Genomic DNA, 14,816 nt, shown 5'->3' with positions numbered 1-14,816 from the left:
AAATTAGATATAGAAGGAAAGTATCTCAATACAATAAAAACTATATACGACAATCCCACCACTAATATCATCCTGAACAGGAACATACAAGGATGATCACTATCACCACTCCTATTTAACATAGTATTGGAAGTACTAACCAGAGCAATCAAGCAAGAGAAAGGAACAAAGGGCATCCAGAGTGGAAAAGATGAAGCCAAATTGTCCCTGTTTGCAGATGCCATAATCCTGTAAATAGAAAAGCCTAAAGACTTTGCAAAAAAAATTCTTAGAGTTGATGAATGATTTCAGTAAAGTTGCAGGATACAAAATCAACACACAAAAAAATCAGTAGTGCTTCTATACTCCAACAACAAACTAGCAGAAAAAGAAATCAAGAAAGCAAGCCCATTACAACAGTCACAAAAAATATAAAATACCTAGGAATGAATTTAACCAAAGAGGTGACAGATCTCTATGCTTAGAACTACAAAACACTGCTAAAAGAAATTAAAGCAGACACAAAAAGATGGAAAGACATTCCATGCTCTTGGATTGGAAGAATTAACATTGTGAAAATGTCCATACTACCAAAAGTGCTCTACAGATTCAATGTAATCCCCATCAAAATACCAATTGCTTTCCTATTTCACAGAAAAGCAATCCTAACATTCATATGGAACAACAAAAGACCCAGATTAGCCAAAGAAATCCTGAGCAAAAAATAAATAAATAAATAAACCAGAGGCATATCACTACCTGACTTCAAATTACACTACAAAGCTATAGTAACCAAAACAGCATGGTACTGGCATAAAAACTGACTCTTGGACCAATGCAACAGAATAGGGAACCCAGAAATCAACCCACAAACTTACAGCCAATTGATCTTTGACAAAGGAAACAAGAACATATATTGAGTAAAAGGCTGCCTCTTCAATAAATGGTGCTGGGAAAACCAGACATCCACATGCTGAAGAATGAAACTAGACCGGCACCTCTCACCATGTACTAATATCAACTCAAAAATGGATTAAAAACTTAAATATAAGACATCAAACTATAAAACGACTAAAAGAAAACATAGGGGAAACACTTCAGAAAGTAGGACTTGACAAACAACTTATGAATATGACCCCCAAAGCACAGGCAACAAAAGGAAGAATAAACAAATGGGATTACCTCAAACTAAAAAGCTTCTGCACAGCAAAAGAAAGAATTAACAGAGTGAAAACACAACCAACAGTGTGGGAGAGAATATTTGCAAACCATGCATCTGACAAAGGAATAATGTCTGGAACATGTAAGGAACTCAAACAACTTAGCAGTAAAGAAACAACCCAATTAAAAAATGAGCATAGGAGCTGAATAGACATTTCTCAAGGGAAGATAAACAAATGGCCAAAACACATGAAAAAATACTCAACATCACTCAGCATCAGGGAAATGCAAATCAAAACCACATTGAGATATCATATCACCCCAGTTAGACTGGCTATATTATCAGAAAGATGGAGAATAACAAATGCTGGTGAGGATGTGGAGAAAGGGGAGCCCTCCTATACTGTTGGTGGGACTGTAAACTAGTGCAGCCACTATGGAAATCAGTATGGAGGTTCTTCAAAGAACTACAGATAGAACTGCCATAGGATCCAGTAATCCCACTGCTGGGTATATACCCAAAGGAGTGGAGAGCATCATGTCAAAGAGATACCTGCACTCCCATGTTTATCACAGCTCTATTTACAATAGCCAAGAGTTGGAACCAACCTAAGTGTCCATCACTGAATGACTGGATAAGGAAAACATGGTATATATACACAATGGAATACTACTCTGCCATAAAAAAGAATGAAATATTGACATTTGCAGCAACATGGATGAACTTAGAGAAAATAATGTGAAGTAAAATAAGCCAGGCACAGAAAGAGAAATACAACATGTCCTCACTCATATGTGGGAGCTAAAAAATAAACAATTAAATAAGTATAAAGAAGAGAGAAAGATACAAGAATCACAATAATATGTTTAACTTTCAAAAGTAGAGAACAGAACTGAGTTTACCATGGGTGGGAAAGGGAGAGGGGGAGGGGGTTAAGGGAGGAATTGGTAAAGGGCCACGAAAGACAATTACATTGTATAATGTTGAATATACTAATTATCCTGATTTGAGCATCACATATTACACACAGATTATGATAGTCAACTCTGTACCCCACAGGTATGTACAGTCAACTATGTTACAATAAAAAAAAAAAAAAGATGTTAGAAGAAGCAGTACACAAATAAGAGTGAGACTGTTCAATATGGAATTGAAACATTAGGGTTTAGGTCATAAAACATATTTAAAAAATAGTCAAAAGGTGGTATCTTTTTATATGTTTGCTCCCTTACCAATTAACAAGGCAGGCCCCAACTCATGGCCTGGTCCCAGGCTTACCTCTCCTTTTTTTAGAGTCTAGCTCTGCTCTGTCCTTCCCTTCCTCACCTAGAAACCTCCTGTGAACACCCTCTAGATGACCATGTGACTTTGGTATGCACCCCAATTAAAGGACTTGTGGAAACAACTTCCTGCCAATGTTTGGTCAACTTGCGAGGTATGGTTGGAGGCAAGGACTCCCCCTGCTAGAGGTCCTGGAATAAACCTATGACCCCACTGTTTTTTAACAGTGTCAAAGGCCCTCTGGGGGTAGTCCCTCTCTAAAAGTGAGGCAGCAGTGGCAGTGAGACCAAGTACTGTGTGGTACTTGGGCCTCAGTTTCCTTATCTGCAAAATGGATCATTCAAAAAAACTAACTTGTTTCCCAGTGCTTAGATGAAAACGAACCTTTATAAAGCTAGCCATTACACTGATGAGAAAATAAAATATAACTTGGCTCTTAAAGATGAAAAGATAATCAAACTTATTCATAATAAGAAATGTCTAAATTAAAACTAAGCCATGGTACCGACCACTTTTTTTCTTGTCCAGAAGATCGGGATTTTTCAAAAAAATTATATAACATACTTGATTGAGGAGGCCATGGGTAAAAATGTACTCTCATACACTGAGGATGGAAGTGTGAAGTGACACATGTCCTGTGGAGGGCAATTTGAAGTATCTATGAAAATAACAAAGGCATATGCGTTTTGACCTGGTAATTCTACTTCTGGGAATTTTTTCTATAGATGTGTATGTAAAATGATATGTGTGGGGCTGTTCGTTGAAGCATTGTTTGTAATAGCAAGAGACTTAAAATTACCAGATTATGCACCAACAGGGGACTGGTTAATTAAGTTATGATATACCCATATGATGGGATATCTTGTAGCTATAAAAAAGTGAGGAAGCAATCTTTTGTAGATATGGAAAGATCTCCAAAATACACTGTGAAGGAGAAAAAGAGAGGTGCTGAACAATGTGCATAATATTATAAAGGGGGGATATAAGAATATTTATTTATATTTACTAATATATACATGAAGAACTACTGGAAGGTATTCAAGAAACTAATGGCAGTAGCTAACTGTCAGTAGAGATGTGGAAGGGCTGTAGGAAACTGAGAAGATCAGACATAACAGCAAGGTTTTTCACAAGTAATGTTTATATATGTGTATTTATTTTTGAATCATGAATATATTAACTAGTCAAGAATTAAGTTAATAAAAAGGAAAAAAGAATTATGCTAATGCTATCTGTAAGTTAAGTAATCATCAGAGTGTAGCTGAAACCATTTTTAGATCTATTTGTCAGCTTGGAGTCTGAGATGCTTTCTGTAGTATACTTCCGTAAGAGAACGCAGCTGTGTGGTACAGATGGTTGCCCTCCAGGTTTATTCACTAACTAGAGCAAACATCTTAACTATCCCTTTCTCCATATGTATAATAGTAGCATGTTGCAATGATTAATAGAATAATTCAGGGTGGGGAGGTGGGGATGAGAAGCTGCTAGATAAAGAGAAAGTTCTGTAATAAAGGGAACTCAAACTTCAGTGTCAAACCTCATTTGGTTACAGATGCAATGACAACAGGAAGCAGCACTGGCCAGAAGCCAGTCCTAGGGGAATACAGGGGTGGCCGCATATAGCATTTCCCCCAGGGGCAGAGAATTTGAGGAAGGCCAAGTTTGTCAAGGGAATCTGGTAAACTAGATGACAAAAATGGGAGCAATTGTGGGCTGGAATGTAGCAATATTAGGCAGATTTATAACCAGGTAAACAACCCTGGCCACAAGGTTGCTTTTGAATAGACTGATGTTAATCATAAGGGAGTGTCCTGTACTATTCCACAATTTTAATCAATGATTCAGATGAAAACACAGAAGGCTGGCTTGTGAATTTTGAAGTACCCAAAGCTGGAGGAAGAGCTACTGGATGATAGAATCAACATTGAAAAATGATCTCAACAGGCTGATGAGTCAAAGTCAACAGATGAAATGTAAAGGGAATAAATGTGAACTTGGCCTTTAGGCTCAAGGACATAAATTGCACCAGAACAGGACAATAGGGACTTGGCTTAGCAGCATCAAGTGTAAAACGGGCTTAGGGGATTTAGTTGACTTTAAGCTCCAGATGAATCAACAGCCTGAAAGAACCTTTCAAAGAAAGCTCATGCTTCTTTGAGCTGCATTAATACAACTGCAGTGACCCAAACCAGGGAGCCAACAGTCTCACTCAAATTTGTTCTGTTCATTCCACAGAGGGATGCTCAATTGGTATAAGGTTGGCTTACTGTTTGTTCCTCTTCCTATACTTTTAAAATCGTCTTTTACAAATGTCAATTCATTTTAACCTTTATAACACACCTGAGTACAACTATCATTCCCTATTGGCAGAAAACAAATGACAAATGAAGCACAGAGAGGTTAAGTAACTTGTCCAGGGTTACACAGTTAGTAAATGATGGAGTGTGCTCCTAGAACTAATAGCATCAGCAGCATCTGGGGACTTGTTAGAAATGCAAATTCTTGGGCCCCACCCAGATTTACTGAATGAAAGGCTCTGAGGGGAGGGCCCGGAAATCTGTGTTTTAACAAGCCTTCCAGATGATTCTGATGCCTACTCATGTTTGACAACCACCGCACTACACTATTTTGCCTTCATATAAATAAGTGATGCTGTCTTAGTCATCTCTTATTCTCTAGATTGCTCAGCACGGAGCCTTACATACAGGTAGTATTCATTAAATGTATTAATGAATCCATGCAAAAAATCTTGACTGCATATACCGTATACCCAGGTCTGAATTAAGTGCTAGGGATACAGAGAGTTTACTGTCTGGGATGGGAGCCAGACATGTGTTATGTGTTAGGTGCTCAGAGATATGTGTTCTTGGTTTACAGCAAAGGAAGTAATTATTTTTTTCTGGCAAAGTGGGAAGAGGCCATTACAGAAGCCATCAGAGAAGATAATGCTTGATTTGAGCTGGACCATTAAGGATGAGAGAAGGAATTTACCAAGCAGACTGGGTAGGGAAAAGGGGTAACTGGAAGGCATTCTCAAAAATTGAAGTCTGATGACAGAATAAATGGATGTGTGAATAGATAAATGTTACTCAACACTGGCAAGGGCTTCCTCAGAATGTCGGTAGCTGGATGCCCTCACCCTGGACACTGGAGAAGGGATTCCCTAGCCTGGCTGGAGGTTTGGGTCAGATCATTCTTAAGGACTTTACCACCTCTTAGTTTCTATGACTGGAAAATTCAAAAAAAGATTCCTCTGGAGTGGGACTTCCCAACAGGGAACCTACCCATTTACCTAGGCCAAGAACCCAGGAAGAGTCAAGAAGATAGGGAGGTCTTAGAAGACTTTCCTAAGAAGTTCCAGGCCAAGTAATGAATTATAGAAAGAAAGGCTCTCAGAGAGTCAAATTCATTTGCATCAAGATTTCATATGCCTAGGAGGAAAGGCTAAAAGCTAACTAATGGGTCATAAATGAGACAATTCACAAAAGAATACCTTAGCTAAGGTGCTTTTAAGTGATAATATTATATCATTGGTGGAAAGCAAAAGAAAACAGCAATGCCATTAGTTGATTAACTATAAAGAGAATAAGAAGTGATATAGGATAGGAAAAAAAATGAAAACAACAACAACAACAACAAACACCTCAACTTCCACAAGGACGGTAAGCACAGAACGTATTTAGCCTGGTTACAAAGGAGAGGTAGCATCCTCCTTACCACCTATTTGGGGTGATTTGTGGGATGCTGAGGTGGGCCCTCTGCTCAAAGACATTTTCCCTAGGTCCCTGTGGGGGTGAGTAAAAAGTCTCAGATTCAAAATTAGGTTAACTTCATTAGCAGCCTGAGAAATCAGCTGACTAGTTTGCTACTTTTCCTCTTTTATCAACCCCTTCTTTCCCTAGTTACTTCATTCTCCTATCCAGTCAAGCATCTCTTATTTACCAAGTCATCAATCTCACCACTATTTGGTGAATGACTCTATGTGGATAAATACTTGAGTAGATCTGGGAATAATATATGCATGTATCCCTAAGTTCTGCTTTGTGTCTGTACATGTCATTATGGGGACATATGAGTACACTTGCCTGCAGAAATCTGTGAATGGCTCATTCCATGTACTAAGGTCTATCCGTCACTGTGTTAGGGTTGGAAAAAGAACTGAAAGAGACTAGCATGGCTGAGTTTTACATGTGTGTGTGTATGTGTATGCACGTATATGAGCACACATGTACACATGTGCTTTGTCTAGTTCTAAGACTGTTGTAATGGCCACAGGAATTCTTGCCCCCTTCTGTTCTCTAAGGAAAACATATACTTTCTTTTCTTTTCCTTTCTTTGCTTCCAGCTAATGCTGGCTCTTCCCTGGCAATGAAGTGAGTAGCAAGCCTCAATATGTGAATACTTTTTAAGTCAATGAAATGTTGGTTTATTAATCACTCCTGGACCAGTGGACATCCCATGTGTTAGAGATGGACAGATTAGCATATTAGAGAAATATAGATTAAAACATTCCAGGAAGGATTTAAACTTTCCTCCAGTAAGTGACATTGACCATATATAGAGTGAAACTAACCAAACACAAACTGAAATTAATGAGCAGTGTATCTCTTCCCTAGCTTACTGAAATAGTAACATGTCAGTGGTAAATATATTAGATTTCTAAATTTCTTCGTATTAGTAAATTAGGTCAGGTCATTTTAGCTGTGATATGTGGTTTTGATCTTGACAGCTCCAACTCTTTAATAATGTGTAATGGGAGAAACAAATGAATAACTTGAAGGCAGGAAGGAGAGTCTCTCAGAAGCAAATAAATAGTAAGGGGGGAGAGGTGGACTAAAAAAGGCATCCTTAAAAATGCCAAAGAGTGAATCATCCCTGTGGGATCTACAGTTTCCATTAGCCTGGAAGACAAGGTATTTAGTTGTCCAAGACTAGGGATTTAATTTTGTGGTCCTTTGGGGCTATGTTTATAGATACTTAGGCCCGTTCCATATTATAATTTATCCTTACAGTAGACAGTTTCATTACCATTTACAGATGGGGTAAGCACTCAGAGTATGTAAGTGACTTACTCAAGGTCACCTGGCTAGTAAGTGACTAAAAATCATGGTTTCCTGGCCCTTTGTTTTGTTTCACTTTGTTTTTCCTTACACCATGCTGCCTCCATATCTCATCTATTATTAAAAAATCAACACGAAAACTAAACAAAACACCCCCTCCTTTGCCCCTGCTTTCTCTATTGTAACATTACTAGACTGTTTGATAGAATACTCTATACAAAGTTTACTCTTGCTGCATTCATTTCATTACTACTTCCTTTCTGCTCAACCTCCCACACTGGTTAACACTCCTAACATTTTCTGACCTCTACGTGTCTCTACCATTGCTTCGGCAATTGTTATATTATATCCATATCCTGGATCCATAATAATCATTAACTCTGACAATGTCCATGTCTTAGATCTCTCTGTTGCCTTCAAGCACCTTATAAATAGTTCTCAACAGATCACTAGTGTCCAAGATTTGACAAAACATCAATGAAGAGTTTGGGGCAATGATCACATTAGTATCAGATTTGAGAACAAATTGGTGTTTGTTTCCATTTTAAGATAACATAACTTGGTCCTTCATGTAGTTCTTCCTTGATTACCTGGACACAAACAAACTTACTTTATGGATTACTTACTGTTTGGAAATATTAAAAAGCTTAAATCAATTCTGATCAGCCAGAAACAATTTGACAGAGGCTACAGAGAACATGCCCACATATATATACACCAGAAAGATCAACATTGGCCATCCTAAAGGTCTAAAGAGAACCACAAGCAGTCTATACACACATGCACGTTCCTACTCTCCCAAAATGTTTGAGTGGTTGAGAATAATAATTTAATTGCAGTCCTTCTTCCCAGACTTTGCACCCTCCTTCCCCTCACAATGTGTTTCTGAGGTTAGGGTTTAGCTACTCACCATTGCCTTTGGGGTCGCTGAGAGCGGTGGGAGGGATGACTAATGAGCGATGACTTCCAAAGCAACATTCCTTGGAAAACCGTCTCCTGCAGTCATCATGTACCTGAAACGACAAGAGAAGAGCAGAGAAAAAGGAGGGAGGGAGAGAAAAGGATAACATTGATCAGTCTTGAGTTCCAGTCCCCAAATGTAGATCATTAGTATTCAAATCTCGCTTTCTGGGATGTGGTGTCATACGTGTATCCCTAACTCACCTGGACACCTCCATTTCACCCCACGCCTGCACTGTTGCTGACTGAGGCCTCAGAACTCTGGTCCCTTCAAAGGTGGCTTTCAGAAGATACCCATCTACAGGTACTGAAAAGTCACCAGTTCTACGGCACAATCCTGTGGCGTACAGAATAGGGAGCTTACTTGCAGTATGAGTGCTAATTCTGATATTCTGCTTTTACCATTCAACCCTTACAATAACTGTGTGTGGTAGAGAGAAGACCTTATTAGGTTCATTTTAGAATTTAGGTTCATTTAGTATGAGGATATCAAAGCTCAGAGAGATAAAGGGTCTTACCCAAGGTCAAATAGATGGGAAGTGACAGAGCTGAGATTGGTTTTCCCCAGATTCCTGAGATCTTCAAGTACAACTTCCTAGACAATTACACAGTTTCTAGAGGATATGAACCTGGCCTGGTTATTCAAAAGCAATTAAAAGAGATCCAGAGGACAACTAGAGACTTCTAAGAAGAAGCTCGTACTTTAACTTCTTCTGATCTAGAAAACTCAGTTTGAGAGAAGCATCTAAAAGGCTAGAAAGTCTAGATCAGGGTTTCTTAACCTTGGTGTTATTGATATTTTGGGCCAGATAGATCTCTGTTATGGGAGGCTGTCCTGTATTGTAGGAGGTTTAGCAGAATCCCAGGCCTCTACCCACTAGATGCCAGTAGCACTCTCCCTCCTCCACCCCCAAGTTGTAACAATCTAAAATGTCTGCAGACATTGCCAAATTTCTCCTGAGGGATAAAATTGCCCCCAGTTGAGGGTCACTTGTTTAGAAGCATGGTAGTGTTATAATTAAGAACATTTTCTTTGCAGAATTATGTGTGATTTATGATTCTTTTGCTTACTGGCTGCATGACCTTGTGCAAATCACTTTACTTTTCTGAATCTCACTTTCCTCATCTGTAAAATGGAGACAATGAGGCCTGGTTTAGGGTTGTTGTAAGGATTAAATGAAATCATGTATATAAAACGCTCAATACATAGTGGCAATAATAATGGTTAACATTATTTTTATAACCATTATTACAAGCATTTTTAATAGTGTTTTATAACCATTATTAATTAACAAAGATTACAGGTTCCTAGGAAACAGTAAATGAGGAAAGGAGAAGGTTTCTTATGGGAAGACTCAGAACTTATTTTTTAATTGCCCATAGTGCCATTAGAGAGTTCAGCTTTCCAATTTGCTAGTAGGCCTTACCAATTTAAAACCATCAAATATAAGAGTCTTAACTCTTTCTCCCAAAGACTCTAGCCAGTTCTGGAAAGGCAGGATATGGAGCTCTATACTATGGAACCTATATAATCTATTTTGTATAAGGGTCACTGAGATTTCTATCTATGTGCATGCACTCAAGCTTCAATTCATTTCTTCTCCAGAAGTCAATTTCTCTAAGTATCAAGAAGATGAGAAGAGTCTTACCGTAGAATTACACCAAAGACAGCGGAAATCTTGAAGTCTTTGATAACTGCCACATCTCTCATGACATACTGCACACTGAGAGCTGACAGGCATGTTTCCTTCTACCCATTGATGGGGCATGGTCTGCTGATGGGTAAAAAGAGACAACACGAAGTTAGAGATACAAGGAACGGAAGGTCCAACTGGAATAACTGTACTACCCCATGAACGACATTAGGTGAAGGCCCCAAGTTCCTCATGATCCTGTCCTCCCTGCTGCAATACTAGTGACCAATGAGAGGTGGGAGTGCGGGGTTTTCATTCTTCCACATTGATTGGATTGTGAGCCTGGGGAAGAGACCTACTTTGCTTGACTAGAGACAGAAAGAAGTCGTCCTTTCTCTTCAAGTCCTGGCTGAAGAGGAGATGGGAGAAGGCGACTGTGGGAGGGCATAACAGGTACTTACTACTTCATCTGCAGGAAGGAGGAGGTCATCAGTGATGGACAATGTATTCCACTTGCAGTCTTTGCTTGCTCTCAAAGCACATAATCTGTGAGATTTCACTTTGCACACTGTGAGAAGAGGGAGAAAAAGATGGTGTGAATCTGGTGTCAATGAAGATTCTAATTCCTTTCCCTAAATTGCTCTTAAAGTTAAAATCCAGATGCATTCTAAGTAGTTCTGATCCACCTCCAAAGGCCTATTTCCAATATGATCCTGTTTTTTTCGTTCTTACTGGCTAAACTTTCTACTATCTAACTTGAATGGAAATTGATGATAAGAATGAGGTGATTTCTGTCTTTGCAACCCTTGTGACTATATAATCCCATCTCCTACACCCAAATACCCAACCCCCTATTTCTATTCATGAGAATTACCCCTCAGTCTAGTATCCTTCCTGCCCCTTTCCTCAGTCAGGGTTAACCTCACACCAGAGTCAGTGACCTAGTGTGAGTCAATGATACTAAAATCACATGAGCTCCCTTACTGCATCTTTACCCACTGAGCTCAACTTCTTAAAGGAAACAGAAAGGTACCTTCACAGATGATAGCATCTCTAGATAAAGCAGGAATGCTCTCTCGACAAACATTGCAGTGCTGGGTTCGAGGGCTGTACTTGGAGTACCAATAGTGCATTCCAACAAGGAAAGGGTTGTTTTCTGCTGCAGGTATCTAAAATAAATCAGAGATGAAAGAATGGAAGGTTAATCACAGAGATGGATTAGGGAAGGCCAGAAAATCTGCTGCTAAGGCTAAAATGGTCTACTATATAGGTGTCAGAGTGTGTAGAGGGGAAGACTGAATGTTGGAGTCAATACCTGTTTTATGTTTTTGGTTTTCTTTTGTTTTGCCAGTCATTTTAGAAAGTGAAAAGAATAGAGCGGCAGATCCTGGACTAGGAGCTGAAGGCAGGAGCCATGATCTTTATACTGCTTGACCAACCACTGTACTGGTTTAGTCCAACCAAAATTTGTTCTGTTAGCCTTGGCCTTGGTTCTTTTTAAATAGTAAGCAAAATGAGATGGTGAGTTAGAAATTCAGTGATATCCAAATGCTCTGGCCAGGGAGAAAAGGGAAGAGGACGGGCTCTGACTCTGGGCTAAGAAATACTTATCAGACTTTCACTACCTCCTGGAGATATATACTCCCCCTTGTGGCCCTTCTGTGACCAGGCAAGCAGAGCATTGCTTTTCCTGGACAAGTTCATCTCAGGAGCCTCTTGCTCAAATATTCTTTTCTGAATACCATGCTCTGACTGTCTACAGAAGTTTCCTATTAATCAACTTCATTCATTTAACAATTCATTAAACAAATATTTACTGAGTAACTACTATGTGCTTGACACTTTTTAAAGCACTTGGGATATAGTGATGAACAAGACAGAGTCCATGCCCTCATGGAGTGACATTCTGTTTGATGTTCTATTTTGCGGTATTGAATTTGATATTTATTGTTAATCTGCCTGTGAATGCTGCATTTGTAAATCACAGTCTAACTCTCATGATTGTGGGGAAAGCACAGGGTATATCAGCAACTAGTTTTGGGTTGAAAGCAGAAGGGAGGAGTGGGCACTGAAACCCCACAAATTTGTTCTGGACATGCCTTCCACAGGACTCTTCCAACTTTCTCTGATTCTGTGAATGTCAGAATATCTCCTTCTCTCTCTCCTCTGGAATTTAGACATAAGCATACAAACAGCTTTTTATTCTTGGCATTATAATGGGCTGGGTGTATAAAGACATGCGAAAACTTTAAAAAGAACTATATATTCTCCCTGACCGTCAGCTGATATTGAAAGAGAGCTGTTGAGGGCTCTGGCATATTATGTGTTCAACCTTGATCAATTTACAGGAATTAGCCATCCAAGACATAGCCTGCACATAGCACTCTCTCATCCCTCCTTCCCCCTTCTGGCATGCTGGCTATGTGTTAAGCCACTGCTGGAATGACCTGGAAGCTTCTGGGAGAAAAAGCTACTTTGATGAGCTAAAGGTTTGTGTGGTCTGGGATTGCTTTGTGATTGCAATGTTTATTGTACACTGAGACCCTGGAAAGCTCTAGGAAAATCAGAGTAGAAGGTGGAGAGTCCTGAGGAAGTGACATAGTCTTGGCTTTGGCATTCTGAATTTTCAGCACTTTTCTATCCCCCAAGCCACTAGATTGTAACTCTACAAAAGCATTTTCCTTCCTTCCTTCCAATCTCCCTCCCTCTTCCAATAATTACTAAGAGCCTACTGTGTGCCATATACTATGCTAGGCATGGGACCTGCAGAGATGAATAAGTCACAGTTGTTTCTCTCAAGGAGCTCATATCATAGTATACTTGAGGAAACAAATTCTGAAACAGATCATTCCAGTACAGAGTAATAAGTGAGCTCTTCTAAAATGTGAAGGGTTCTGGTTCGGCCCCATGGCTCACTCGGGAGAGTGCGGCACTGGTAGTGCTGAGGCTGTGGGTTCGGATCCTATATAGGGATGGCTGGTGCGCTCACTGGCTGAGCGTGGTGTGGACTGCACCGTGCCGAGGGTTGCGATCCCCTTACTGGTCAAAAAAAAAAAGAAAGTGTGAAGAGTTCTACAGGACCAAGTGGAAGAAATGCAGAGCTCTGTTGCGGTAAAATATTGAATTACATGGCTTGATTGGCTACAGAATATAAAGGAATATATAAAATGTTGAGGAGATGGAATTTATATTCCTTGTGTACATCCTATTCTATAAGGAAACTTTGATGCATCCAACCCTGGATGAGTTTGTGTACTGGGTTGAATTGTGTCCCTTTCCCCCACCAAATATGTTAAAATCCTAACCCCTGGTACCTGTAAATGTGACATTATTTGGAAATAGGGTCTTTACAGATGTAACTGAGTTAAGATGAGGTCATACTGGATTAGAGTGGGATACAGAGACACACACAGAAGAACACCTTGTGAAGATACAGAGCACACAGACGCAGGGGAGAGCATCATATGATAATGGAGGCAGAGACTGAGGTAATGCATCTGCCAGCCAAGGAATGCCAAGGTTTGTCTGCAATCATCAGAATCTGGGAAGAGGCAAAGAAGAATCTTCCCCCAGTGCCTTCAGAGAGAGCAAGGCCTTGCTGACAGCTTGATTTTGGACTTTTAGCCTCCAGAACCGTGAGAGAGTACATTGCTGTTTTAGTTCACCCTGTTTGTGGTTATTTTTTACTGCAGTCCTAGAAAACTAATACAGGTTTTGGTACTGGGAAGTGGGGTGCTTCTGGAACAGATACTTAAAAATATGGAAATGACTTTGGAACTGTGTAATGGATAAAGGCATGAAGAATTTTGAGGCACATTATAGAAAAAGCCCAGATTTTTTGAACAGAATGTTGCTATAAATATGACCTTTAAAGTTATTTCTTGTGAGGCCTCAGATAAAAATTAGGAGCATATTATTGAAAACTGGAAGAAAGGTGGTCCTTTTTGTAAGCCGGCAGATAACTTGGTTGAATTTTGTTCTACTGTTGGGTGGAAAACAGAATGTGTAAGCAATAAACCTGAATATTTAGCTATGGGTATTTCCAAGCAAAGTATGGAAAATGCAGCTTGGTTTCTCTTTGCTATTTATAGGGAAATGCAAGAGGAAAGAAATACACTGAGGAAGAAAGTTTTATTAGTCTGCTCAGGCTGCCATAACAAAATACTGTACTTGTAGGCTGGGTAGTTTAAACAACAAAAATCTATTTTCTCACAGTTTACAGCTGGAAAATCTAAGATCAAGCTGTTAGCCAATTTGGTTCCTGGTGAGGGCTCTCTTCCTGGCTTGTAGATGGCCACCTTCTTGCTGTATGGCCTGTAGTGGATTGAATTACGTCCCCCCAAAACTCATTGAAGCTTGAATTGTGTCCCCCAAGTTTTATGTGTTAGAAACTTAGCCCCCACTGTGACTGTTAAGAGGGTGGGAAATCCTATTATGGTAACTGAAAGGTGGAGCCTGGAGGAGGTGATTGGATTGTAGGACTGTGCAGTGAAGAGATGAAAAATGGTGGTCAGGAGCATGGTTCTGAGGGCTTTAAAAGGAGAGAAGAGTCTGTCTTTCTCTCTCTCTGATCTCTCTGCTTCCACCATTTTGCAATGTAAGACCACTGGGTCACTATCATCACCACCAGATGGATTTGGAATTTCCAGCATCAGAAACCGTAAGCAATAAATTTTGTTTTCTTCATAAATCACCCAGTTCCATGTATTTTGTTATAAGCAACAGAAATGGACTAATACA

The 14,816-nt window shown here is 39.6% G+C and overlaps 1 protein-coding gene across 1 annotated transcript in view; it reads right to left on the bottom strand.

Annotated features, from left to right (window-relative positions):
- Positions 1 to 14,816, bottom strand: part of DGKK (diacylglycerol kinase kappa) — a 138,475-nt gene that overhangs the window by 41,941 nt on the left and 81,718 nt on the right. Inside the window, exons 5-8 of the mRNA XM_063084423.1 lie at positions 11,110 to 11,245; positions 10,538 to 10,644; positions 10,092 to 10,214; positions 8,393 to 8,495 (exon numbers count right to left, since the gene is read on the bottom strand). Of these exons, the coding sequence (XP_062940493.1) occupies positions 8,393 to 8,495; positions 10,092 to 10,214; positions 10,538 to 10,644; positions 11,110 to 11,245 (469 nt within the window). The remainder of the gene's footprint in view (positions 1 to 8,392; positions 8,496 to 10,091; positions 10,215 to 10,537; positions 10,645 to 11,109; positions 11,246 to 14,816) is intronic.

The sequence above is a fragment of the Cynocephalus volans genome, chromosome X (assembly GCF_027409185.1).
Source record: "Cynocephalus volans isolate mCynVol1 chromosome X, mCynVol1.pri, whole genome shotgun sequence".
In the NCBI taxonomy this organism is placed as follows: Eukaryota; Metazoa; Chordata; class Mammalia; order Dermoptera; family Cynocephalidae; genus Cynocephalus; species Cynocephalus volans.
Note: the sequence above shows the minus strand (reverse complement) of the source record. Positions and strands in the feature narration are given on the sequence as shown.